Source organism: Peromyscus leucopus, chromosome 1 (assembly GCF_004664715.2).
Source record: "Peromyscus leucopus breed LL Stock chromosome 1, UCI_PerLeu_2.1, whole genome shotgun sequence".
Taxonomy (NCBI): Eukaryota; Metazoa; Chordata; class Mammalia; order Rodentia; family Cricetidae; genus Peromyscus; species Peromyscus leucopus.
Genome location: NC_051063.1, coordinates 149,592,559 through 149,620,075, shown reverse-complemented (window position 1 = coordinate 149,620,075; position 27,517 = coordinate 149,592,559). Strand labels below are relative to the sequence as shown.

Here is a 27,517-nt window from a genome sequence, read left to right as displayed (position 1 = left end):
TAGGGATTCGTGGGGAAACTGACCACCTGAATACTTTCAGATGTGAGAAAAACTGTTGGAGTGTAGCAGAATTGTCTTGATCAATAGCTAACCATATTACATGATTGGGTATGATGCAGCCAGGAACAAAAGCAACTATCCGGTCATGAGGAGAAAAGTAAGTGATCTTAGGTAGGAAATGAAGCACATATAACTGGATCATATGCCAGATTTTCTCCTCTTAGTCATACACACATATGCCTGCAAGCACACAGACACACAGACATACACACATACACATACAAATACACAGACACACACACACACACACACACACACACACCTCCTTCTCCCTCCCTCCCCTTCCCACTGCTTTAATCATCATATTTCCATGTATAGTATGGATTTACAGGAAGACAGATTCTTCTCAGCATGTCAAAGTGTTGACATTGCAACCCAACATTCTCATCTACAACATTCACATTTGAGAACAATGCAACCGAGTTATTTTTAAAAAAAAAATCACTTAAAATTAATGCCATCTTTGAAGTAAGTTACAACTTTCTGTTGGGCCGCTTTCATAGCTACCCTCAGCTGCTTGGAGCCCCGTGGGCCACAGGTTGGATATATGTGCACCAACATCCACTCTTTTCTTTATCAAAACTGTCTTGGAGTTTCTTGCTTATCCTCTAATGTTCTATAAGCTGCTCCTCGATGAAAAGCTCCCACAGTGACTGAATTCAAACCCAAGAAAAATTAGCACCATTCAGACAGTCTCCTGTCCTGTGTCTGTACCTTGGGAAGGCTTACTGTTTTCTGAAAAAGAACAAATAAAAGTATCTCTTGCTTTGGGATGTGCTCCCTTGGTTGGTTCAAAGACTATTTTGTGGTAGCTCTTATAAGATAGATCTTTTTATTGTGTTTAAAAATGTTTCACTAATTAATGGAGAAAATTATTGATTTTTATATCTTGATCTTGTTCCAGCTATCTAAAGTTTTTCTGTTTCCTATTAGTCATGAATTGCCCTCAATTTTAGGGGACCTACTAATGGTCTCATTATTAGTCCTTCTCATTCTTATGAGTCTGGATCTATGCTCTTTAGTAGAAACTCCCTTCCACCTCTGCTTTGTTTCAAGATGGTGTAAAGCAAATGACTTTTGGCACCTTTTGAGATGATTGTATAATTTCCCCCCCCAATTTTTCTTGTATTTTATTGGCATTAGAACTATTTTTGCCTATTTGGGACACAAGAAATAGTGGAGAATTTATTAAGATGGTTTTCTCTTGTATGAGTCTGGAATAAGACCTTTCTGTGATGACTGCAGAATTTCCAGAAACTCCCATGCACTCAACCCTGACCCCTCAAACTTAGTAACCTCTATCTCCATGGACCCAAGACAAGAGCATCTTGCATTTCCTGGCCCTGCAGCTTCTGGGTCCAGGTACAGCTCCTGGATCCTGTGCCTCCTAGTCCTGCAGCTCCTGAGTCCTACAGTGCCTAACTAAGCTTTGCTTTATCTTTCATTGTCCTGTCTGCAGCTTGGATGAACTTGCCCGTCTTTAATTTTTAGCTTTACATGTACATTTATGAATGACAACTGTCTTTGTTCTTTTCTTCCCGCTGTTGCTTCTTTTCTAATTGTGACCTCCAAAGCATTTTACTTTCATATACCAATTATACATAAGTTTAAACATTTGACTTAATTGACTTGAATGAATCAGTGCTTATATGAAAATGATAATAAAACCCCAAAGGCAGGCTAAGGCTAGAGCAGATGTTCAATGGAACCAGGCTTTGCCTGAATTTCAGTGCATTTTTTCCTCTTTCTTCACATTTCATAGTCCCAAGATACAGAGAGTGTGGCTATCAGTCCCTCACCCAAAATGAAGGGACAAGGAGGAAGCAACATGGAAGTGGGCTATACTGACCCAGCCTGTCACCTTCTACCTGGTAAGATGATGTTTTCTCATAGGCCAGACTGGGTGACTATGGTGATATATTGTGTACCCTAATAAACTTGCCTAAGAATCAGAGAACAGATCCAGCCACTAGATCAGACACAGAGCAGGCAGTGGTGGCACACACCTTTAATCCTATCACTCGGGATCTCTGTGAGTTCAAGGCCACACTGGAGACAGAGCCAGGAAGTGGTGGTACACACCTTTAATCCCAGTACAGGGAAGCATACATGCCTTATAGACCTTTCTCTGACCTACCATTATCACTTCCTGGGATTAAAGGCGTGTGTGTGTGTGTGTGTGTGTGTGTGTGTGTGTGTGTGTGTGTGTGCTTCCCAAGCAAAGGCATGAGATCTCAAGCGCTGGGATTAAGGGTGTGTGCCACCACTGCCTGGCTCTGTGTCTGATCTAGTGGCTTGTTCTGTCCTCTGATTCTTAGGCAAATTTATTAGGGTACACAATATATCACCACAAGTAACATCAGTTTACCTCAAGTGGGCCATATTGCCAATATGACTTCACTCAGGTTGGAGATTTCAGGCCAGGGGACTGAGTGTGTTGCTGGTTTTAACCACTCATGATACCCCCCAGAGCTACGAGTGCTGTCTGTCTTCTCTAGAAGGCTGAGTCTCCCCCAATTCCTGCTGAGTCATGATTCTTTCTGCAGTGGACTGTAGGGTGGAGAGAGTGGGTAAGTTCCAGCATGTGGGTAAGTTCCAGCACGTGAGCAAGTACCTTCCCACTGCTCTGCCTGCCAGGCATGCATGGTTCACTCTGTTACCAAGTTCTGTATCTTTCTTCCCTCAAGCACAGATGTCAGAAACACTCACAGCCCTTCGAATACAGCCAAGGCTACTTGCCTTGCCAGCACAGATGGCTGGCTCTGCCCTTCTCCCACAGCCCTCATGGCTGTAAGTCCCTGGGTCTGCAAGAGTGTCTGTGCTCTTGACTTTTGCTCAAACATTCTAAATCCCCCTCGAATGCTCCTCTTAGGTCAGGCAGTGTGGCTCCATGATAGAGCACATTCCTGACATGCATAGGGTCATGGGTGTGGTGCCCAGTGTGACAAAAAAAATCAAAAAAACAATAAACCCTGAGTTGGGGCTGGGAAGTGGCTCAGTGGTAGAATGTATTTGCCTAGTCTGTACAAAGCCCTGGCTTCCATCTCCAGGACCCCAAAAAGACACACCCACAAAAATCGTATTTTAATTCTAGTGGATATAGTTGTAAATAATAGCATTCTGCTTAATCCATTCAAAGTTGAGTTGTGGTTATTTTCACTTCTACCCATAAAAATGGAGTAAGAACTTGAGTTTAGGATTCCAATCCCTTTTGTTCGATTGTTCAGCATATTCATTTAGCGCTTGGTATGTCTGCCTCACGGTGATAAGACAAGTGAAATATGAGCCCTCCCTCTAAAGAAGCTCCCAGGGAGAACGGAGGAGGCTGGAACAGCAGCAGCCCAGTGACAGTGGGAGGCTGTGAAAGAAGCCAGACCCATTAGGCTATTTTCCTTTTGTATCTTCAGCTCAACCCAAAGCTAAATGAAATGACTAGACCAATCCATAGCAGGGGTATCAACCTGCTTGGTAAATTGTTTGGCTCCACTAAAGGCCTTTGTTGAGGTCACAGTGGTCTAATTCAGACACGTATTTCTTACCTGTGTAACAGTTGGATTTCTGAGCCTGGGAAATGAGAATGTGTATCTTCCAGAGCAAGGGAGTTGCACACACTCCAGAGCTACCAGCCTCAGAGGCAGTGGCAACGCTCAGCACAGGTTTTCAAAGATGAGATGACGGATCTGGTAGCAATCTACCCTGAAAGGTGACTTATCACAGCTGCCAGGTCAGGGTTCTTACAAATCAGGGCATGTGTATTCAGGTTCCATGGCCTCACTTCTGGCCCAGTTGTTCCATCAGAATTAGTGGTTATTATTCCTTGTGTGTTTTTTTCTCTTTTGGTGTGTAGGTAGGTGGTGTTTGTGTGTTTGAAGCACAATGTGGCTATATTTATGTCTGTGTACCACATGCATGCCTGGTGCCAGTGAAGGCCAGAAGAGACCATCAGTTCCCCAGAACTGGAGTTACAGGGGGTTGTGAGCTGCCATGTAGGTACTGGGAATTGAACCTGGGTCCTCTGGAAGAATAACCATTGCTCTTAACTACTGAGCCATATCTCCACTCCCTCACCATATACATTCAACTCAGAAAAATCAGTAGCTTTGTTTATAAACACAACACTTAGTTGACACACATAACAGGGGCAGGGAAGACATCTTTCAAAAATGTCTTGGCATAAATCTAACCCAAAAAATCAAGTAAATGCCAATTTATCCTATAGTAATGGAGCATTTCAAAATAATGATTGACCTAAAATGTGCTTTTTCTAAGTGGTATTTTCAGTTGCATTGAAGCTTCAAATACTTTTAAACCATGAAGCTAGAGGAGGAAGCTTTGGTGAGATTCTCTGTTCTGTCATTGGTTATGATTTTTAGACATAAATCCATACACATCGAGGGATAAAACAGACAGCTATTTAGAAGGTATTTTAATACACAGGGGGAAAATGAATGGAAGGCATAAGAAGTTTCCATTTACTTCCCACACCATCAGTTTTTTCCCTCATTGACATTCCCCACTAATTGGCGAGTGCACATGGACACATTATAATGGCAGGATTGTGAACTCTGCGGATTTGAACAAAAGGATAACATGCTTCTACCATTATAGCATCAAACAGAATGGTGCCACTGCCCAAAAATCCTCTCTGTTTTGCTCAATTCATTCCCCTCCTGTCAATTTAAAGTTCTTAATTACAAGGAAAAAGACACAACAAGAAAAGGAGATACAGCAAAACATATAAAAAATTTTTGGTGCATAACAAAGAAGAAAGGAATTTAATGAGAGTTAAATAAAGAAAGGAATTTAATGGAGTGTTAAATAAAGACCTCCCTAATCTTTAAAAAGAGGAACTGCACTAGAGAATCATAAGGGTCACAGAAGATGAAATGACCATTGTTTTGGTTGTACCAAAAGATGTTCATTTTCACATATAATAAGAGGTATTTAAATTGAAACTACAAGGTGAGTGGTGGCATACACCTTTAATCCCAGCACTTATGAGGCAGAGACAGGTGAATCTCTGTGAGTTTGAGGCCAGCCTGGGCTACACAGAAAAACCCTATCTCAAAAAAAAACAAAAATAATAGATAGATAGATAGATAGATAGATAGATAGATAGATAGATAGATAGAGATTACAAAGAGAGACTTCATATCTATGAGATTACCAAAACTCCAGGAGTTCAGTATTGTGTTCTGTGGTAAATATGGTAGCTTGGATGAGAAGTACTCCCCATAGACTCAGGAATCTTAACACTTGGTCCTCAGTTTGGAGAGATTCAGGAAGTGTGACCTTGCTAGAGGAAATATGAAAAGTGCGCTTTGAGAGTTCATAGCCTCACCCTACTTCCAGTTCTTTCTGCTTCATACCTGCAGTTGAGATGTGATCTCTCAGCTTCCTGCTCCAGCTGCCATGCCTGACACTTACTGCCATGTCTCCCCTCCAGTGATGAATTCATCACTCTGGAACTGCTAAGCCCAAATCAACTCTTCCTTTTGTAAGTTGCCTTAGGCATGGTGTTTTATCAGAGCAATAGAAAAGTAACTGATACAGAAGTTAGTACTAGGAAGTAGGCTATTGCTTAAAGAACCTGAACACACTGTTTGTCAAAGAAGGTGGAAGACTTTGGATCTTTGAACTAAAAAAGTGGTTGAGTACTGTAAGCAGAGTTTAAAGAGCCGCTCTAGTCAGACCCTGGAAGCTGTTAGTGCTGAAAACAATGAAAACTGTGTAGGTCCAGCCCAAGGGGTGCCAGAAGAGAACAACATTAGCATTGGGGCTAGAGGTCATTCCTGTGATACTTGGGCAAAGAATCTAGTTGTGTTATGCCTGTGTCCTGAAAATTGTCTGAGGTTAAATTTAAGACTATTGGGCTAATTTCTTTGGCAGAGGAAAATTGAGACTAACACAATATTCATTCTGTGGAGTAATTGTTATAAATAACACTTATGCAAGTCTACATTGAAAAATAGCTAGTGGATAGAAAAAAATACAAAATTACAGTTTGGAGAGGAAAAAGAGCATTTCCTAGTGCTCCATGTTACAGCCAGGACATGCTGGGAGAGAGGCTGTAATGGTTAAAGAAGAGGCCTGCCCTGCATTCGAACAAAGGGAAAGATGCTCTTAGGGCAAGACTCTACCAGGAGTAAGGAGTTTTCTGCTCCTAGAAAGCAGCTGAATGAAGTAAACTGCTGCTAATGCGACTCGAGTGTAGATGAATTTCTCAGCAGTCTTATTAAATAAAAAACACAGAGCCAAATATAGGGATGAAAGCCTTAGAGATCAGAGAAATAGTGAGAACCACCAACCAACCTTACTTCACCAGCTCTCAGGTTCAAAATGCCCTGACTTCCTGTCTACCCAGACTTTTATTGCCTTGCTGTTCTGCCTTCTCATTGGCTCTTAGCCCAGCTACCTCACTTCCTTGTCACTGCCTGTCTGTACAGACCTCCAGGTCTCTATAGTTGGCACTGGGATTAAAGGCGTGTGTCACCATGCTTGGCTCTGTTACCTATTGTGGCCTTGAACACACAGAGACCCTGCCTGCTAAGTGATCAGATTAAGGGCATGTGCTACCACTGCATGACTTTTGTGTTTACTTAAAAGGGGCTGCTGTTTCCTCTGATCTCCAGGCAAACTTTATTAACATACAAACAAAATATCACCACATTTCAGCACAAATAAAATATCACCACACTCAAGGGGTCTGATGTAACACAAATTGCTAAATGGTCTTATTAATAAAAAAAAATAAATAAAAAATAAATAAAAAAAAAAACCCGGAGCAGATATTGGGGTGAAAGCTGAAAGATCAGAATAGAACAAGCCAGCCACAAGTTCTTACCACTAGGAAGTCCTTAGCCCAAGAGAGCTACTTCCTGTATAATCACACCTTATATACCTTTCTGTGCCCTGCCATCTTACTTCCTCTTTCCGCCCAGCTACATCACTTCCTCTTTCCTCCCAGCTCTATTATTTCCTGTCTGTCTGTACAGACCTCCAGAACTCTGTGGTTAACTAGTGCTGGGATTAAAGGTGTGTGTCACCACACCTGGCTCTGTTCTCAGTGTGGCTTTGAACTCACAGAGATCCGATGAATCTCTCCCTCCCAAATGCTAGGATTAAAGGCCTGTGCTACCACTGCCTGACCTCTATGTTTAATATAGTGACTGCTTTGTCCTCTGATCCCCAGGCAAGCTTTATTTGTTAGAGCACAAATAAAATATCACCACAGTCTAGGGTCCATCACAAGCTGGCAATTGAACTGAGCAGTGATGTCTGTCTGGTGTTGGTTTTAGAAGTTTGAAGAATGCAAGAGTGAAAGAGTTGTGAATTCTTCCTCCATTGCCCCAGAGAGGTGCAGACGCTAGGCAGCATGTGACAAGTGTCCCTGTATGAAGGTCCTGAGAGGCCAGGAGATTGTGAAAGACCATTTCATAAAGCTGTGATACTGAAGCCTGGATTGCAGTGGAGACTCTAAAATGTTGGAGATAGCAGAACTGTGAAACATCTGCCCCTGAGAGCTGTGTGCAGGGCGTGGCACAAGCCCAGGATAGAGATGCGTGGTGCTGGCAGCAAAGCCAGAGGGGCAGAGCCTTCTTGCACTTTGATGCCAGAGGTGGAACTAGAGGCTTTAGTATGCCCTGCTGAGTTTTGGTCTTACTTTAATCCAGTATATCCTCATTATGTCCCCCTTTCCTCCCATTTGGAATGAGAATATATATAGTTCACCCATTGTATGCTGGAAGTATGCAACTTGCTTTTTTATTTTATGGGAAATTATAGTTAATAAAATGCCTTGAGTCTCAAAAGAGACTTTAACTCAGACTCTTGAACAGTGTAGAGACTGTGAAAGACTATGGGGACTTTTGAAGTTGGACTGGATGCATTTTGTACTGTGCTATGGCCATGAGCCTGTTGGGGCCAAGGAGTGGAATATGATGGTTTGAATAAGAAATATTCTCTCCATAGGCTTGCGCATTTGAACAGTTGGTCCTTAGTTGATGGTGCTGTCTGGGAGATTTAGGAGACATGGCATGGCTGGAGCAAGGATGTTACTGAAGTGGGCTTTGAGGGTTTCTTGCTCTCCACCCACATCCAGTTCTTCCTCTCTGCTTCTTGCGTTTGAGATGTGATTCTCAGCTCACACACCTGCTGCCATGCCTTCCACTTCCTGCCGTGCTCCCCATCATAATGGACCCTTATTACCATGCTCCCCATCATAATGGACTCTTATCACCGTGCTCCCCATCATAATGGACCCTTATCACCGTGCTCCCCATCATAATGGACTCTTATCACCGTGCTCCCCATCATAATGGACCCTTATCACCGTGCTCCCCATCATAATGGACTCTTATCACCGTGCTCCCCATCATAATGGACTCATCGCCATGCTCCCCACTGTAATGGACTTATATCACACTGAAGCTCTAAGACCAAATGAACTCTTCCTTCTGTGAGTTGCCTTGGTGTTTTATCACAAATAACAGAAAAATCTGTCTGGCTTTTGACATGGGTAATGGAGATTTGAATTTGCATCCTCATGACTGCTCACGAAATACTCTTACCAATGGAGCCCTGAAGTTGTGAAGTTCTTCTATAGATAGAAGACATTGAATAATTGTGTAATATTCTGTCACTCCTGTTATTGGCCAGAACCCATGTCAAAAGCCAGACAGATTTTTCTGTTATTTGTGATATATAGGAAGATCATATGTAAAACAAATGAGATTAAGTGTAAGCACTGAAAGGGCTGGAGAGATGGCTCATCAGTTGCTCCTGCAGGGGACCAGAGTCCAGTTCTCAGAGCTCACAACCATCTGTAACCCCCATTCCAGGGGATCCAATGCCCTCTTCTGACCTCTGTGGACACTACATGCATACTGTACATTAATGTATGCTGGCAAAACAGTCATACACATAAAATGAAATGAATCTTTAAAGAAAACACTGAAATCTTCATTTGAATTGAAAATATTGAAGCCAATTTTATTTTATCTTAAAACAAATATATTTCGTAGCTATATCAACTAAAAAGTCCTATAGACAGTGACTCAGCCAGCATCAGTGGGTGCACCAAGTTCTCCAACGTGTTCTCAAGGTCTGTTTTCACTAGGCAGATGTATATGCTATAAAGATAAAAAGTAAACCTTCCCACTGGACATGTCAAAATGTCAGATTCTAGATTCACCTCCTGTCAACCACACCAGAATCAAAGCAGTGTGGCTTAGAAACCCAGAGCCGACCCGAAGAGGTTTCACTGGCCAAAAGGAGGACAATTTGAACATCCATAAAAATAATAACTGCATTTATTGGGTAAATTTAAATGTATCGAGTATATTCAGATCATGGGCAAAAATTACATTTTTTTCTGTGTTTAATACTGTTGAGGATCAAATCTAAGACTTAACATATGCTGAGCATGTCCTCAGCACTCAAAATGATACAAAAAAAAAGGAGGAAGAGGGGGAAGGGGGAGGGAAAGGAGGAGGAAAAGAGGATGGGGAGGAGGAGAAAAAAAACAAACAAGTTGGTAGCTGTTGAAGGAAGCCAGCAGAATCATTCAGCCTGTGAACTGAAGTGCAATCAACATAGCATCTGCCTTGCCTTTCCTGTCTCAAGTCCATCGCACATGGTCCAGCAGAAGATAATGGAAGTTTCTCTTTAAGAATTCTGTCCAGCAAAAAAAAAAAAAAAAAAAAAAAAAAAAAAAAAAAAGAATTCTGTCCAGCAAAGAGACTAGGGTGATGGCTCAGTCAGGAAAATGTCTGCCGTACCGCACAACCATGAAGACCTGAGTCTGGATCCTTAGCATCCAGGTGAAAATACAGGTGTGCCGGTGTGCATCTGTAACCCCAGCACTGGAGGAGGTGAGCAGAGGCAAAGCCCGAAAATTTGTTATCAGCCAGTCTAGCTGAGTCATTGAGCTCAAGGTTCACAGAGACAGTGTATGAAAAAATAAGGTGGAGAACCATCCAGTCAAGTAAGATACCCAGAGTCTACTGAGATCTCAGTATAAATGCACACTCATGCAAGAACACACACTCACACACTCCTAATAATAAATGAAGAAGAAATGACAGAATCACAGCTCTATGTGCAAGCATGAACCTGAAGGATAGATCAGCAGGTGAGGCAGTGGCCCAGGGAATGGCTGCTCCCAAGTTAGGGTTCCAGGAATTCAAGCCACCAAAACATACCCAGATGGAGTATGTATCTGACAGTGTCTTTGTAACCAGCTGCTAACTTACAGGAAGGGCAAAGTTCACAGGACACAATAAGAACAATCCAGAAAACTCAGAAAGTGGGAAAATTCTAGGAAATAAGATCAGGTTTTTCAACAAACTGAAAGAAAAAAGATGGAACAAAATTTACAGGTTTGGCTTATTTTAATAAGTCAGACCAATTACAACCTGCCACTCATTCTGGAATCCTGGTTCAAACAAGTGGGAAAACAGTTATAGCACTTGAAATGACTGGGCATTTTCCCACTCTGAATAGTTTTAATTGTTAGTCTCTTAGTTGGCAAACAAAGTAATGGGTTTCCTTATGGTATTTCCATGCCACTTTGTTTTGCTTGGTCCTCCTCCCTCCCCCCCACCACCCCAATCTGGCACCCCCTTCTCCCAGTAGCCCCCATTGCACATATATTACTCTTTTCAACCTCTCTCCCTTAAGACCTCTCTCCCTTAAGACCTCTTTCTACCCTCTCATGGTCTCATTATAGCTTATATAACACACACACACACACACACACACACACACACACACATACACACATACACACACACACACACACACATCTAGGATCTGTATAAGAGAGAATGCACGTGATATTTGTCTTTCTGAGTCTGAATTACTTTGATGAATATAATGATCCCCACTTGCACCCATTTTCTTGCAAATGTCGTGATTTTATTTTTCTTTATGCTGATGGAAATTCTACTGTGTATAGATAATCACTTTTTCTTTCACTCTTCATATGTTAGTAGATATCTAGGCTGATTTCTTTCCCTAGTTTTAATAAGCAGAGAAGCAATAAATATGGCTATGCAAGTACCTGTGATAGGACCTAAGGCCTCAGGGGTGTTTTCCCAGGAGTGGTACAGCTGGATCACATGGCAGTCCAGTTTCATACTTGAGAAGCCTCAGCACAGATCTTCACAGTGGCCGTACCACTTTACATTCCCAACAGTGTCTAAGGACTCCCTATTCCCACCTCTTCTCCAGCTTGACTTGTTTTCTTGATGACAGCCACTGTGACTGGGGTGAGATGGAACCCCTGAGTATCTTTAATTTGCATTTCCCTGGTGGCTAAAGATGTTGACCACTTTTGAAAATGTTGATTTAAGCCACTTGGGCTTCTTGCTTTTGAAAACGGTCTTCTCCACTCATTAGCCATTTTATTGATTGGAAGATTGGGGAATTTTGATGATTAAATTTGAAGTTCTTTATATATTCTTTTTGTTAACCACATGTTTGAAGTGTAGTTTTCAAAGAGTTGTTTCTATTCCTTGGCTGTCTCACTCTGCTGATAGTTTTGTAATGGTGCAGAAACCTTTTAATGCCATGTAATTCCATTTGTTGATGATCTTGAGATTATGCCCCATGCTGTTGGAGTCTTTCTGGGGGAGGTCCTTAGTCTTTATCTTCTGTCTTCCCTGTGTTTTCCTCTGGCAGCTTCAGCATTTCAGATCTTTGACCTGTTTGGAATTGTTTTTGTGAGAGATAGGCTTCTAGTTTAATTCTCCTGCACATGAGTACACGATTTTCCCAGCACATTTGTTGAAGAGTCTCTTTTTCTAGTACATATTTTGACACCTTTGTCAAAAACTAGGTAGCTGTACCTGTGTGGGTTTATTTCTGGACTCTCTATTCTGTTTTACTGTTTTTGTGCCAGGACCAAGGCTAACTTTGTTACTGTTGTCCTGTAGCATAATTTAAGATCAGAGATTATGATACCCCTAGCACATGTTCTACTTAGGATTTCTTTGGTTGTAAGGGGCCTTTTATATCTTCATGTGAATTTTATCAATTTTTTTAGTTCAATGAAGAATGTTGAAGGAATTTTGATGGAACTGCATTCATCTGTATAATATTTTTGATAGTATTGCCATTTTTTGTTGTGGAAAAATGTATTTATTTTGAAATTATTTAAATTTAGAAATAGAAAACATGTTAGAAGGAGGAAAGAAAAGAAGAATACAACGTATTTAGGCAAATTTTTACTTCATGAGCTTCTCACATCATCACTGTTTACTAGTTCCTGAGATGAGAAAGTATTCAGCCACCCACAATAATATTATTTATAGGGATATGACATCAGTTTTGCAAGGAAGCCCTTAAATCCCATGGTAGAAAATCCTATTGCTGTGACCATGGCAATTGTCTGGGATTCTTTTCTATCAAGTTTAACCAAGCCAAATTGAGTCCTTTACAAACTGCCAACATTGCTCACCAACTGTGTTACCTGAGCCATGATTGTTTACAGGATGGCTGTTTGAGAAGCAATATTACCACTTTTACTACATCACCTCTGCCAATCCATGAGCATGGAAAGTCTTTCCATTGTCTAGTGTATCATTCGGTTTATTTTTGCAAAGTCTTAAAGTTTTCATTGCAGAGGTCGTTCACCTCCTTGGCATAGTTATTCCTTGGAATGTTTTGAAGCTCCTGTGAAGGAGATATTTTTCCTAATTTCTGTCTTGGCAAGTTTGTTGTTGCTGATTAGAAAAGCTACTCATATTTGTATGTAGGCTTTGTATTGTAACAGAATGTACTTATCTGATAAGAGCTTGATGGCATTCCTGGGACCTCTTGGCATGCTGTCCTGTTATATGCAGATAGGAGTCCCGTGGTGTCCTCCTTCTTATTCCTTACCCCTGCTGTTTCCTTCTCTTGCCCCATTGTTCTAGCTAAGACTTGAGCACTGAACTGAATAAGAATGGAGAGGGTAGCCACCTTTACCTCAACCCAGTCTTCAGAAGAAGTCTGTTTTCCCTCATTTGGGAAATGTTGGCCAGAGGACTGTCAGGAGTAGCCTTGATTGTGTCAACATATGTTCTTTCTGCACCTTGTTTATTAAGGATGTTTATCATGAAGTCATGTTAAACATTGAGAAGTGCCTCTTCTGCATGTGATTTCTGTCCTTAGGTCTGTTTATGTATACATTTGTTGATTTGCCTATGTTGAACCAATTTCTCATTCCTAGGATGAAGCCAATTTGATCACTGTATATAATCTTCCTAATGGCTTTTTAATTAAGTTTGCAAGTAGTTATTGGGAATCTCTGCGTCTACGTTAGGTAATCAGCTGAATTGGTTTGTAGTTTTCTTTTTCTGTTGTGTTTTCCTCTGGGTTTGGTATGGGGTAGCACCAGCTCTGTAGACTGAATTTGGTAGTGTTCCTTTCTATTTTGTGTTCTGTCTTCCTTTAAAGCTCAATAAGATTCAATAGGATTTAGCAGAGAATCTATCTGGTCCCAGGCTTTGCACTGTGGAAAAACTTTTAATTACTACTTTAGTCTCCTTGCTTCTTATAGGTCTAAGTTGATTCTATCTCCTTGATCCAATTATTTTTTTAACTTTTATTCTTCTCACATATATTACACACTAACCGGTTTCCCCTCCCTCCACTCCTCCCAGTCCCTTTCCCTACCTCCCCTCTCCCCCAGATCAACTCCTCAGTTTCCCTTCAAAAAAAAAACAGACCTCCCAGGTATATCAACCAAACATGGCCTAACAAGATACAGTAAGACTGGGCACAAACGTTTATATCAAGGTTGGATGATGCAACCCTTTAGGGAAAACAAGGATCCCAAGAACAGGCAAAAGAGCCAGAGGCACCCCCCACTCCCATTATTGGGAGTCCCAAGAACAGAAAGCTACAACCATAAGGTATATGCAGAGGACTTTGCTCAGACCCATACAGGGTCCATGTTTGTTGCTTCAGTCGGTGAGAGCCCCCATGAGCCCTGCTTAGTTGATTCCGTGGGCCGAATTCTTGTGGTGTCCTTGACTCCTCTGGCTCCTACAATCCTTCCCCCCCCCTCTTCTGTGGAGTTCCCTGAGCTCCACCTAATGTTTGTCTGTGGGTCTCAGCATCTGCTCCTATCAGTTGCTGGGTGATGCCCCTCTAATGCCCATTGAGCTAGGCACTGATCTATGCGCATAGCAGAATGTCATTGGGAATCATTTCGTTTACTTTTTTTGCCAATTGTTTTTGGTCCTATGTTGGTTCTCTGGGGTGTCTTGCCTCTGGTTCCTGGCCATCCAGACAGTGTCAGGTGTGGGCTCCCTCTCACAGCATGGGCCTCAGGTTGGACCAGTCATGCTTTGGCCACTTCCACCAGCTCTGCACCACCATTGTCCCAGTTCATCTGGCAGGCAGGACAGATTGCAGGTCAAAGGTTTTGTGGCTGAGTTGATGCCCCAGTCTTAACTGCTAGGAGCCTTGCCTGATTATAGAAAATGGCCAGTTCACGCTTTACCCATTTCTTCTAGATATTCTATCTTCTTGGAATATGTTTTCAAAGTGTTCTCTAATAGCATCTGGATTTCATCAGAACAATGACTCCCTTTTTGGCTCTGATTTTATTACTTTGTGTTTGTTTTCTTTCTCATTCTTTTGGTTAGTGTAGCTAGAATTTGTCAGCCATACTTAAAACCTCTTCAAATAACTCTTTAGTAGATCCTGTGTATTGTTCTTATAACCTATGTCTCATAAATTCTGCCTTAATCTTTATTTCTTGCCATCTACTGCTTTGAGTCTGGCTCCTCTTGTTTTTCTAGGACCTTGAATGACACCTAAGATTACTTATTTAAGATCTATCTGATGCTTTTAACATGATCATTTATGGCTGTGGAACTTCCCCTTCAGATTCTTTGAGCTGTATCCCAGAGGTTCTGTAAGTTATGCTCTCATTTTCTCACCCTCTGAGTATTAATTTCCCTGAAGAATTATTGTTAATTTCTAAGTGGTGTGATAGTATTAAGGTTATATTCTAGAGTCTTTTAGAAAAATACTCATCTACATGTGGATAAAATAATGTTAAAAGGCCTTTTTTTCCAAAATGATGTGTAAAGGGGAAATTGTTGGAAGTATGGAAGAAATAATATTAGCTATAAATTGATTGTTGCCATAACTGAGTAGTCCATTGATGTTTATCATGTATTCTTTTGTCTACTTCTATGCATATTTAAATTTTTTCATTGAAAAATATTTTAGTTTCACTTAGAGAGTGTGTGTGTGTGTGTGTGTGTGTGTGTGTGTGTGTATGTGTGTGTGTGTGTGTATTTACATGGGTACGTATGCTCTATGAGATGTCTGTGGATGTCGGAGGACAGTGTAGGGGGAGGGGAGTCACTTCCCTCCTTATAGCATGTGGTTCCCAGGGATCAAACTCAAGTTGTCAGTTTTGGCTGCATGCACCTTCACCTGCTGAACCATCTCACTGGCCCCAGGAAAAATATTTGTAAAATATGGACATCACTGTTTTCTATCTGAATTCAAAAGTATAGGAATCTAACTAGACCTGTAATTCCAGCACCTGCTAGTGCTCATGAGGTTGCAACAAGACAATAGCAAGTTGAAAGGCAGCCTAGGCTGCCTTGTGAGGCTCTTTCTCAGAACGAAATCCAAAAAGGAGGAAGAGAAGGAGGAGGAAGGACAAGAAGGAGGGAGAAAGGGAGGGGAGGGATACAGTCGTCCATAAATCAGAGCATTGAAAGGCCGTTTACATTATTTTTTCTAGTTTTCCAAGACAGGGTTTCTTCATGTAGCCCTGGCTGTCCTGGAACTTGCTCTACAGACCAGGCTGGCCTCGAACTCACAGAGATCCTCCTGCCTCTGCCTCCCGAGTGCTGGGATTAAAGGTGTGTGCCACTACCTCCCAGCTATTTATAATTTTCAGTGCCCCGATTTCTCATGTGTGTTAATCCACCCTGTCCGGTGCCCTAAGAGCTGGCCTGGCACAGTGTCAGTGGTCCCTGAATCAAAAACTGTGCCTTTCTCCACTCCGTCTGCATCTGCTGTACAGGTGGAAGGGGCTCAGAACCCACACGTGCCTCCTTCCAAACCTGGGCCTAAGTGGTAGCTGGAGCTGCCCATCATCGTTTCTAGATCTCTCTGCAGTCCCTATAGTAACAAACTTCCAGATATTTTAGAAAATGAACTTTACCAAGGAAGAGATGGAAAAGGCCATGTGGCCAAGGTGAAAAATCTGCATCCTGGGAGCCAGGTATTGCCATATCCACTTTTGTTTGGTTGTTAGGCAGCCCTGTCTATTGTCATCCCCCAGCCTCACTGCCTGTTCCTTCTCTCTTGCTATCTCACCTGCTCTTCACCCAGGGCTTTTTAGTTGGAGTTTTCTGGATACATTGCTTGGTTGCAGCCGCAGTTACTCAAAGGTCAGTATGTGTTCCCAGCGGTAGCACATGGAAACTTGCTTTGAGGTTGATTGTGCACATGGGACACTTTGTTAACCTTACGCCCTTTTATTCTAAGATTCTCCCAATTTTCATCTGAACTAAGACCATGAATGCCCTGGAAGCTTTATCTCACTAATGTAACATACACAGAATCCAGTGTCAGTGAATTTGTCCCAAGTCACAGGGATGGAGCAAGCAGATGGTCTGGACAGAGAAACGTTGTCATCTGACCTAAGATGCTATGTATACCCCCAATGTTAACTGTGCGTCTGCGAGCTTCTCACCAGAATGGGCTCCTCCATTGCAGAGTAGTATGGATTGAAGCGTGCATGACCCTTTTTTATTGTTACTCCTCATAGGAGGGATATGTGCATACATCAGTGATAGAGCAAAGAGACTCAACAGCTGCATGTCTCAAATCTATGTTACTAATGATAACAATAGAGTGTGTTCATAACACATCATTTTCTTTCATCCTTTCAGCAATTTTGAGAGGCAGGGCTGTTCTTAGCCTCATTTTTCAGATCAAGAGAGCAAGCAAGACTCCAGGGAACCACTCATTTGCCCAAATCAGGGAGTTAGGATACAGTGGAGGTTCTCACACGGTGAACCACTGGCCCCCAGCCTGTGCTCCACCCGGGGCCTTTACTTGACCCTGAGTCTAGGCTGCACTCCAGGCCTGTGCTGCTGCCCTAGCCCTTCGTGCCTCTGCTCTGCAGGCCGCATCTTCAGAAAGATCTACATGAGTCCTGCTCCGCACTGACTCGGACAACCCTGACCTGAAGGTAGCTGTCCCTGAACATGTCTCTGCAGCAGCAGAAATGTGAGTCCCTAGCCTGCCTCCCAGCATCAGTCAGCAATTCTGGATGAGTTCCAACACCTGCCATCCCCCAGAGTCAAAGGCTCATGCCTACACTGAAAATGGTCCTCTTCTGTTCATCAGTGTATATGTACTCATTTCTTTGTAAAATTCTTTTAAAATTTCATATGTGTGCTGTGCTTACATAATTGCCCCACCCCACTTCTAACCCCTCCAATGCCCCCCTCAAATTCATACCCTCTTTTGTTTTATTATTTTATATTATATAATATATATATATATATATATATATATATATTGTATGTAGAAATAGAAATGTGTCAGAGTCACACACAGTGGCACACACCTCTAATCCCAGCACTCCGGAGGCAGAGGCAGATGGATCTCTGTGAGATCAAGGCCAGCCTATTTTACAGAGTGAGTTTCAGGACAGCCAGGGCTGTTACACAGAGAAACCCTGTATTGAAAAAACAATAGACAGATAGGTAGGTAGGTGGGTGGGTGGGTAGGTGAATGGATGGATGAATAGATGGATAGATAGAAAGATATAGATGATAGATAGATAGATAGATAGATAGATAGATAGATAGATAGATAGATAGATAGATAGATAGATAGATGAATCAATATATAACCTATCACATCTACTTAGGTTGCTCATATGTATATCTTTTTAGGGCTGGCTACTTGGTGTTTGGGTAACTAATTAAGGAGCTCATTACTGGGGAAAGACTGATTTTTTCCCTCTCAACAGTCATTAATTGCTTGTAGTTCTTCATTTAGAGGTAGACCCTTATGAGATTTTCTCAGTCCACTTTCACATGACAATGGGTGTTGCCATTGACTGGCCTTGTTTAAGCAATCATATTGTTGAGATTTCATGGATAAAGCTTCCCTGTCATGTCTCGAAGGCACTATCTCATAGCAGATGTCCTGGCCTTCTGGCTCTTACAATCTTTCTGCCCACTCTTCCACCATGTTCCGTGAGTCTTAGTTATGGGGGTTCTTGTCAATCCCATAGATGTGAGGAGAAAGACCACCAACCCAAGTAATGGTCAAATTAACTAAAGCAAGTAATTAATTAAAGCAAGCTTTTTGTATTCACATGCAATCCTGTCTTTCCCCAAAGGCAGGATTCAAGAGATTAGCATTGTACATGGGAAAAGTAGGGTTTTTATAGCTCAGAAGCAGGGGCTTTCAAAATGGGGAATTTGGAAGGCAAATAGGTAGAATTATAGAAACAGAACATAACAAGTTGGCCATAACAACCTCCTGAAACAAAGACATGGCTTCAAGGTGACCATAACAAGGTAGTCGCAACAATATGGTTATTACAAAGTAGTCATAACAATGTGATCATAAGTCCAATTATACAACTGCTGATTACCACCAAAATGTGAGTGCTACTATTGCACCTTTAGGGATATCATAATCAGTCTTTCAACTGAAGTTCATAGTGTTCCGTCAACAATATGGACTTACCTTCAAATTCTGACAGTCTACAGTTTACATGAACTTTGATGAATTTATCCTAAGTGAAATAAGCTAATCACAAAAAGACAAATACTGTGAGGTTTTACTTATAGGAGTATCTAGTCAAACTCATAGAGACAGACAGTAAAATGGAGGTTGCCAGGTTCTAAGGAAAGTAGCAATAGGGAGCTGGTGTTTAATGGGGCCAGTTTCCATTTAGGAGGACAGAATGTTCTGGAGGTGAAAGTGGACAGCTGCATCTAATGTCACTTAAGAACTTTGTCATTAAAATGGTAGCTCAGATGAAATGTGTTGGCCCTGAAGTTACAAGCAAGGTTTAGAGTTATTCTAGTCTGTGAACGTGATCCCAGGTGCTTGCCAAAAGGAAGTTGAGCCCATCCTTTCTTGCCAGCCTCCACTTTGGGAGCTGGTGATAAGCTGACCAGGAAGTGCCTGTGGCAGCCAGGAAGCAAAGGGCCTGCCTCTAACAACTGTGCCCACCTTAAACGCGGCTTCCTTTGATGAAGAGCACAACACAGGAGAGGAGATAACATGCCCTTATGCTCTCATTTGTCCCCAGGTGGCAGTGACAGAAGAGGAGACTCTTGCGGCTGAAGCTGCGGTGCATGAGGCGGAGGAAGGAGGCTCCTAACTGGTGCCACATACATCAGGTCAAACCATTTCTTCCTTTTTAGCCACACCAAAGTAGGAGCCAGATGCAGCTAGGACACTGCAAATGGCTAGGTCTGCGATTATGACCTCCTGCCTGAGACCTCGATCCCCACATCCTGGGCGTTAAGAGTTTTTATCTTCCCTTCTCACAGCGGTGAATACCCTGTCACAGCCAGCCAAAAAAGGCCAGTGCGCCTTGCTCTAAAGATACAAAACCTGCTCACTGAGAACTCCCAACCCATGATTATCAGAGAAGAAGGAGCAAAGGGAATTCATTAACAACACCATGCAGTGTGTAAAATTAACCACATACTTGATGATATAAATTTGTGCAGCATCTGTCCTGGCGTCAGTGAACTTCCTGTAAAGGCCCACATAGTGATAACTTTAATTCTGTGGACTTCATGGTCCCTGCTACTCAACTCATTCATGTGCTGGTGGCCAACTTTCAATAAAACTTTATGTATAAAAACAGACAGACAGCCATATTTGGCCAGTCATCTACATGATGCTGTATGCATCTGTTGCGTATCTGCCCTCACTGAGAACACAAGTAGCTCTGAAACTGCTCTCCCCAGGTGACGCCCAAGGCTGCTTTATCCAGCTGTTTCAGGCACCCATCTTGTCCCGCTGCCTACAGCTGTTTAGTTCAGGACATCTGACATCCAGTAAATACAGTGGGGTTGTCACTGTGAATGTGAAAACTCAGGGAGGCAGCAGATATTTTAGCCAGGACTGAACTGGGAGTCTCTCTTAACAGTCAACAGATTAGGCTTCAGCATATTGGAAGACACAGCACAGATTCCAGTGCCCCATCTCACAGTGCTGCAGAGGATTGATGCTTTAGTTTGACTTTAATGATGTAACAGCTTGCATGTAAAGGAATGGAATTACTTAAAAACAAATTCAGAACGGTACAATGGAGGTGGTAGGAATTTCTTCTGGTTGATGGGGACTCTGAGAGGTGTGTGTGTGTGTGTGTGTGTGTGTTCGTTCAGACATCCCTCTTGTCCATTGCATGGTGAGATGCCCTTCTCTTGTTTCCTGCAGATGGATGGTCTCTAGCCTGCTTCCAAACCCGCCCTCGGCTGAGTGCTGGGCAGCACTTCTACATGATCCTATGACGCTTGATATGGACGCAGTCCTGTCAGACTTTGTTCGGTCCACGGGGGCAGAACCTGGTCTGGCCAGAGACCTGCTGGAAGGTATGTGGACCTCATTGTCCCCAAACCACCCCTTCAGGCTTGGATAGGAGATGAGAGGGTCTTCACTGACTGACAATGGTGTCACTTGGACAGCATTTGGCCACTTTGGAAGTAAAACAAATTGTTAATGTTGGGGGTGGAATTCTTCTGTTTTGCTTGTCGGTTCAGGATAGGACATGGATCACCAGCTGTTAATGGGCACACAGAGAAAGAAGGTGGCACCGGTGAGTGCTTCCGGAGAATGAGTCCAACTAACAATAATCATTTTTAAGGACAATATACTGCACTGGAGTAAAAATTCTAGAACATTCAAGAATATGCTTTCCGTGGAGACCTTCCCTTCATATCTTTGTCTTAACTGAGATACAAATATCTTAGGCCAAAGTTATCAGTGGAAAAACCACCTAATAGCCAGGAAATCAAAATGCACCTTTGGGCTTTTCAGGCAGAGCGCTTGAGACATAGAAAGCATGTGTCTGGTGTATATGGGATATTTCTGGGGCTCTCTTCACCCCAAGTCATCACAGACTGGAATTAACCTTGGTTCTTCCTTTTGAGTGATGATGCTGTTGAAGCAAGGAAAAATAAAAAGCTGATCACTGCTGCTCAGGACACTGGGGCATGGGGAAGAGGAGCTTGTTTTCCAAGACTGATCTGTCTCAGATGCATAAATCACTGTTTGTGGAATTGGGATCTGTCAAGCGTTGTAAGCCACAGTGATTCTCAAGGTCAACTAGAGAAAACTGAATTATTGGGCATTTTCATAACCAGGGGTAGCTCCTGAGAGTTGGAAGTTCTTCTTGGGGTGCTAAGAAAATCCTAATGCACAATCTGAAAGTTTTCCCTCGACCTCTCATAATTTCAGCCCAGCTCATGGTTTCGGTGATGTGTGTGAGTAAAAATGTGGTCCTTGCTGCCCTATCTCCATGTCATGTGAAGTCCCTTGAGGTTCCTGCTGCTCAGTTTACTGCTGTAAGGAGCAGCCTAGAAATGAACAGGCTGGGGCGGAGGCCGCGGTAGAGCTGGTCCATGCCAAACTCTCTTGCTTCTCAAGTGGAGATAGTCAATTATTTCATTTCCTTTATCCTTAGGTGGGTTTGGGGTGATTTTTGATGTAAGTTGACACCGACACACCTTTAGAGGATGGTCGTGAACAGTAGAAGGTGGCTCAGAGTCTGTGCAGGTGGTTTGTGCTGCTGTGGCCAGCTGTGGCGTCTCACCTGATTCCCCTTACACGGAGTCCAAACAGTATTACCGCTTTTCCTCTTTCCTTCATACTTTCTTAAATTAAGATACATAAAAACTGGGTTTTATGTGCCAGTCTATGCATTGTAGCATATGGTTGGATTCGTGTGATAACCCTGTCGGGCACAGCACCGCTGTACTGCCTCCAAGGGCTGGGTCCCATCCAGGTCCTCAGGCAGCCACAGACAAAACCTCTGCTCGACTGGCTTTGTCTCTTCATAGAGAGGAGTTGTGGTCATGGAGTCCTTCTGTTGGATCTTTCAGAACTAGCATTTCACTCAGTGCCTCGTCCGTCACTGCTCCTTACCTGACCTGACCAGGCCTCAAGGGAATAAAGAAAAGACAGAAAGCTGTGATGGGTTGCTCTGGGCTCTCTGCTGGAGAAACCACAGCACCTTGGAAGCACAGTGTGTTTATTATGTATAATTGAACAGAGGCAGGGTAAAAAAAAAAAAGAGGTGGGGTTTATGGTGCACAGCTGAGTCAAAGAGATGGGTTCAGTTAATCTCAGTAGAACTTTCCACAGGGGAGCAGTCTGCAAGGTTATAAGGTTGGGGTGGGATAGGATGGAGAAAGCTATGAAGAGCATTTTCTGCACACACTATCCACACACAGACTCAAGGGAAAACTTTGCCATTTCCCTCTGAGCCACATCCCGGGAGTGAAGGCTCTGACATTAAAACATGGGTCTGAGGCTGTAGGGTTCTTGGCATGTCCAGGTCATGTCAACATACTCAGGGCTTCACTCACTCAGGCTTCCTCCGCTCCCTACAAGTCAGCACAGTTCCCGAGAGTTAGCTCAGTTGTGTGCCCCTAATTTTTTTATTGCTGAGTAGTAAGACATGGCCCATAGTTTGTGGATCTGTTCATCTGCTGCAGGGCATTTCAGTTGTTGCCAGTCTGGGGAAGTTACATTGAAGTTTCTACAGATATTTCACAACAGAGTTTCTGTGAATGCATTTTAATTTTACCTGGGTTTGGCTCACTTGCTGCCTGTGGTGTATATTTACCTGTACAAGACCCTGGCCTTCTGTTTTCCACAGTGGTAGACCAGCCTGAATCCCCACCAGCAGGGCCTGAGACACCGTCTGTGCCATGTGCTCGCCAGCTTTCTCTGCTTCTGTTGATTTTAATCACTCCAATGGGTGTGTGCCGATATTCCTCAGTGGCTTTGATTTTCATTTACCTGACAGCTTTTGGTGCTGAGATGGTTTCATGCTGGGGTGGTTTTTGGTTGGTTGGTTGATTTGGTCTGGTTTCGTCTGATTATTATATCTTATGAAACATCTGTTTATAGTTTTTACATATTTCTAACTTTAATCTTTTTCCTGTAGGGAGCATCAAAAGGTCTTTGTATATAATGAGTTCAAATCCTCTGCCAGACACACGGTGCAGATATCTTCTCCCAGGCCCTGCTGGGCTCCACATTCTCCTCCTAGAGCTGTGCAAGCCTAAGATCTCTGTCTGATACAATTCAACTTGATGGCTTTGTGGTTTGTGCCTCACACCTGTGGGACCCTAAGAATCCTGGTGCAGCTCTGGAGCCTAGGCTCTTCTCGAATGTAATCTTAAGTTTTACATTTTTGTGTTTCCACTTAAATCTGCAACCCATTATAAGTTTTACTTTTGTGTGATGTGTGGGGTTTTGGCTCAGGTCCATTTTTACTTGTATGAATGCGAGTAATTCTCACACCATTTGATAAAAATATCACCTGTCCGCCATTGGATAAGAATGACTCTTTTGTAGCATTTGAGAACCAGCTGAGTGCACGTGTAGAAATCTATATCTGCTCTTGCCCATGGCATCTGTTTCCGTTGCTGACAAGTACACCAGGTTGGCTCCTGCAGTGTAGTGAGTCTCACAGTCTGAAGGCATGCTCCGCCAGAATCCATTCTTCCCTTTCAGGACTATTTCGCTGCTCCACCTCCTTTGCCTCTCCCGAGAATTTTGGGATAACCTTGCCTCTAACTTGGAAGTGACCAGGGATTTTGATTGGAGTTTGGTTATGTGTTTAAGGACATCCTTGCTGCTACATTAAATTTTAACTGATGAGGTACAGCCATGTTTTCTGTTTATATTAATCTTGAGTTCTTTCATCAAACTGTGTAGGCATCTCAGACAGGACTCATGCCTGCTTTTTTACATTTATATATGAGAGTCTTTTTTTCTTGAAATGGTAATTTAATTTTCTCTGCCTTTAATTGTTCATTGCTAGTTTGCTGAAGTATAATTACTTACTGTTGAGATTTTAGCATGAAATGTCACTAAAGCTAACTCAAATATTTTTTATTTTTTCCTTTTATTGAAAATATTTTCTTTTCTCATACAATATATCCTGATTCTAGTTTCTCCTCCCTCTGTTCCTCCCCACCTCCTGTCCCCTCTGGATTCACACCCTTTCTATCTCTCATTAGAAAAGAACAAGCTTCTAAGAGATAACAACCAAACATAACAAAATAAAATATACTAAGATAAAGCAAAAACCATCATATCACAGTTGGATGAGGCTAACCAACAGGAGGAAAAGATCCTAAGAGCAGGGACAAGAATCAGAGACCCATTCATCCTCACACTGAGGACTCCTGTAAAAGCACTAAGCTGTACCATACTACCATAAGCCTTGTCTTTTCCCTTCTATAGTCACTTGCCCAGCTCTCCACTTATGTTTCAGTATTGCTTCATCTTCAGGACTTCAGGATTTGTGATCATAGAGATCACATGGATTTTTCATTACTTTATACCCAGTTACAGACAACTACTATGTTTTGAGTAGGTGAATTAATTAATGAATAATCTCAGAATGATGTGAAAATACTGAGCTAAAAGTTATAATATATACACATACATACATATAAATAATACACAGAGAAATGCAGCCCCTTGTAGGCCCTGTGCTTGCTGCTTCAGTCTCTGTGAGTTCACTCATGCCTTGCTTAGTTGATTCAGTGGGCCTTGTTCTCCTGGTGTCCTCCATCCCCTCTGGCTCTTACATTCTTTCCACCTCCCCTTCAGCAGCAGTGAGCTCTTGAGGGAGGCATTGATGGAGATATCCCATTTAAACTGTCTTTCCCAGTGATGTCTGGCTGTTTGTCTCTGCATCTGTTCCTATCTGCTGCCACAGGAAGCTTCTCTGATGATGACTGGATAAGGCACTGATCTATGAGAATAGCAGAATATCACTATGAGTCATTTTATTGATACTTTTTCTTTTTTTAGAACAGTAGTGTTTGTTTTATCCTAGGTCTCTGGGCTATTTAGTCTCTGGTTCTTGGTCACCCGAGCAGTGTTGGATATGGGTTCCATCTTATCAGACATTGGTTGGTGACTCGCACAAGTTCTGTGCCACCATTGCCCTAGCATATCTTACATGCAGGACATATTGTACGTCAAAGATTTTGTGGCTGGCTTGGTGTGTACATTTCTCTTTTGGTAACCTGCAAAGTACTTTCCCTCACCAAAACCACCAGAATGTAGAGGTGAGGTCGTGTGGGCACCAGCTTGACTTTTCCATCTTCAATGAGTTGTATGGGTGTTGTCCTCTGCAATGGGCCCCCTCTGTCAGTTTGCAGAGAGGATTGCTGTCTTAGCAACAGTCTGGGTTGTTTGGAGATTTCATTTGCGTTTTCCTCATGGTTAAGAATGCTGTACATTTCTTTACGTGTTTCTCAGCTGTTTGACGTTCCTCTATTGAGAATTCTGTTTGATATCTAGTTTCTTGAGTTCTTATTTTGGATATCAGTCCTCTTTAGATGTGGAGCTGATAAAAATATTTTCCCATTCTGTAGGCTGCTGCCTTGTCCTTACAAAATCTTTTCAGTTTCATGAGGTCCCATTTATTCATTGGTGATCTTAGTGTCTGCACTATTGGTGTTTGGTTCAGCAAGTCTTCTCCTGTACCAGTATGTTCAAGGCTATTCTCTGCCTTCTCCTCTTTCAGGTTCAGTGTAGATACAACATAAAACTGGATTGTTATATGTTGAGGCCTTTGAGTCACTTGGACTTGAGTTTTGTGCAGGGTGATAAGTATGGATCTATTTGCATTCTTCTACATGCAGACATCCAGTTTAAGCAACACCATTTGTTGAAGTTGCTGTCTTTTTCCTCCGTGTATATTTCTGTCTTCTTTATCAAAAATCAGGTGTCCATAGATATGCAGATTTACCTTTTGATCTTCAATTAGATTCCATTGATCATCGTATCTGTTTTTATTCCAATGTGTTTTTTATTACTAGAGTTCTGTAGTACAACATGAAATTGGGAATGGGAGACCTCCAGCAGTTTTTTTATTGTTCAGGGTTGTTTTAGATATCCTGGGGGTGGGGGCTGGCTCCCTGTATTTCTTATGATTCCCTGTATTTCTTCAGTGTCCATTGTTATGTTCCCCTTTTCATTTCTGATTTTGTTAATTTGGATATTCTCTGTGTGTCTTTCATTCATCTGGATAAGGTTTGTCTATTTTGTTGATTTTCTCAAAGAAATAACACTTTGTTTCATTGATTCTTTGTATTGTTTTCTTTGTTTCTATTTTATTGATTTCAGCCCTGAGTGATTATTTCTTGCCATCTATTTCCCTTTGGAGTGCTTCTTTTACTTCTAGAGCTTTCAGGTGTGCTGTTAAGTTACTAGTGTGAGATAGTTCCAGTTTTTTTGTTTTGTTTTGTTGTTGTTGTTGTTGTTGTTGTTGTTTTATGTAGGCACTTAGTACTATGGACTTTCCTCTTAGCACCACTTTCTTTGTGTCCCAGAAGTTTGGGTATGCTATGTATTTGTTTTCATTGACTTCTAGAAAAATCTTTCTTTCCTTAGTTCCATCTTCACCCATTTTTCTTCAGTAGAGAGTTATTCTGTTTCCATGAGTTTGTGAGCTTTCTGTTGTTTCTGTTGTTGATATCCAGCTTTAACCTGTGGTGGTCTGATAGGATGCAGGGTGTTATTTCAATTTTCTTGTATCTGTTGAGACTTGCTTTGTGCCCAAGTATGTGGTCAATTTTGGACAAAGTTCTATGAAGTTCAGAGTAGAAGGTATATTCTTTTGTAGTTGGGTGAAATGTTCTGTAAATATCTATTATATCCATTTGGTTTATAAACTCAATTAGCTCCAATAAATCTCTGTTTGGTTTTTGTCTGAATGACCTGTCCATTGGTGAGAGTGAGGTATTGAAGTCTCCACTATCAGTGTGTGAGGGTCAATATGTGGTTTAAGCTGTAGTAGTTTTTGTTTAACAAACTTGAGTGCCCTGTGTTAGGACATAGATATTAAGAATTGAAATGTCATCTTCGTGGATTTTTTTAAATTTTTGATGAGTATGTAGTGTCCTTCCCTATCTCTTCTGATTTGTTTTGGTTTGAAGTCTATTTTGTTAGATATTAAAATGGTCACACCTGCTTGTTTCTTAGGTCCATTTGCTTTGAATGCTTTTTTCCAACCCTTTACCCTGAGGTAATGTCTGTCCTTCATGTTGAAGTGTGTTTCTTAGATGCAGCAGAAGGATGGATCCTGTTTTTGCATCCATTCTGTTAGTATCTTTTTATTGAGGAATTGAGTCCATTGTTATTGAGAGATATTAGTGACCAATGATTGCTAATTCCTGTTATTTTATTGGTGGGGGGG

General features: G+C 42.1%; 1 protein-coding gene across 3 annotated transcripts in view; it reads left to right on the top strand.

The window, feature by feature from the left end:
- The window catches only part of Otud7a (OTU deubiquitinase 7A), a 302,964-nt gene that overhangs the window by 181,234 nt on the left and 94,213 nt on the right, over positions 1-27,517 (top strand). For all 3 annotated transcript variants that reach the window (XM_037198954.1, XM_028872848.2, XM_028872850.2), the window contains exons 3-4: positions 19,364-19,454; positions 20,506-20,660. In XM_037198954.1, coding sequence (XP_037054849.1) covers positions 20,510-20,660 — 151 coding nt within the window. In that variant the 5' untranslated portion in view covers positions 19,364-19,454; positions 20,506-20,509. The remainder of the gene's footprint in view (positions 1-19,363; positions 19,455-20,505; positions 20,661-27,517) is intronic.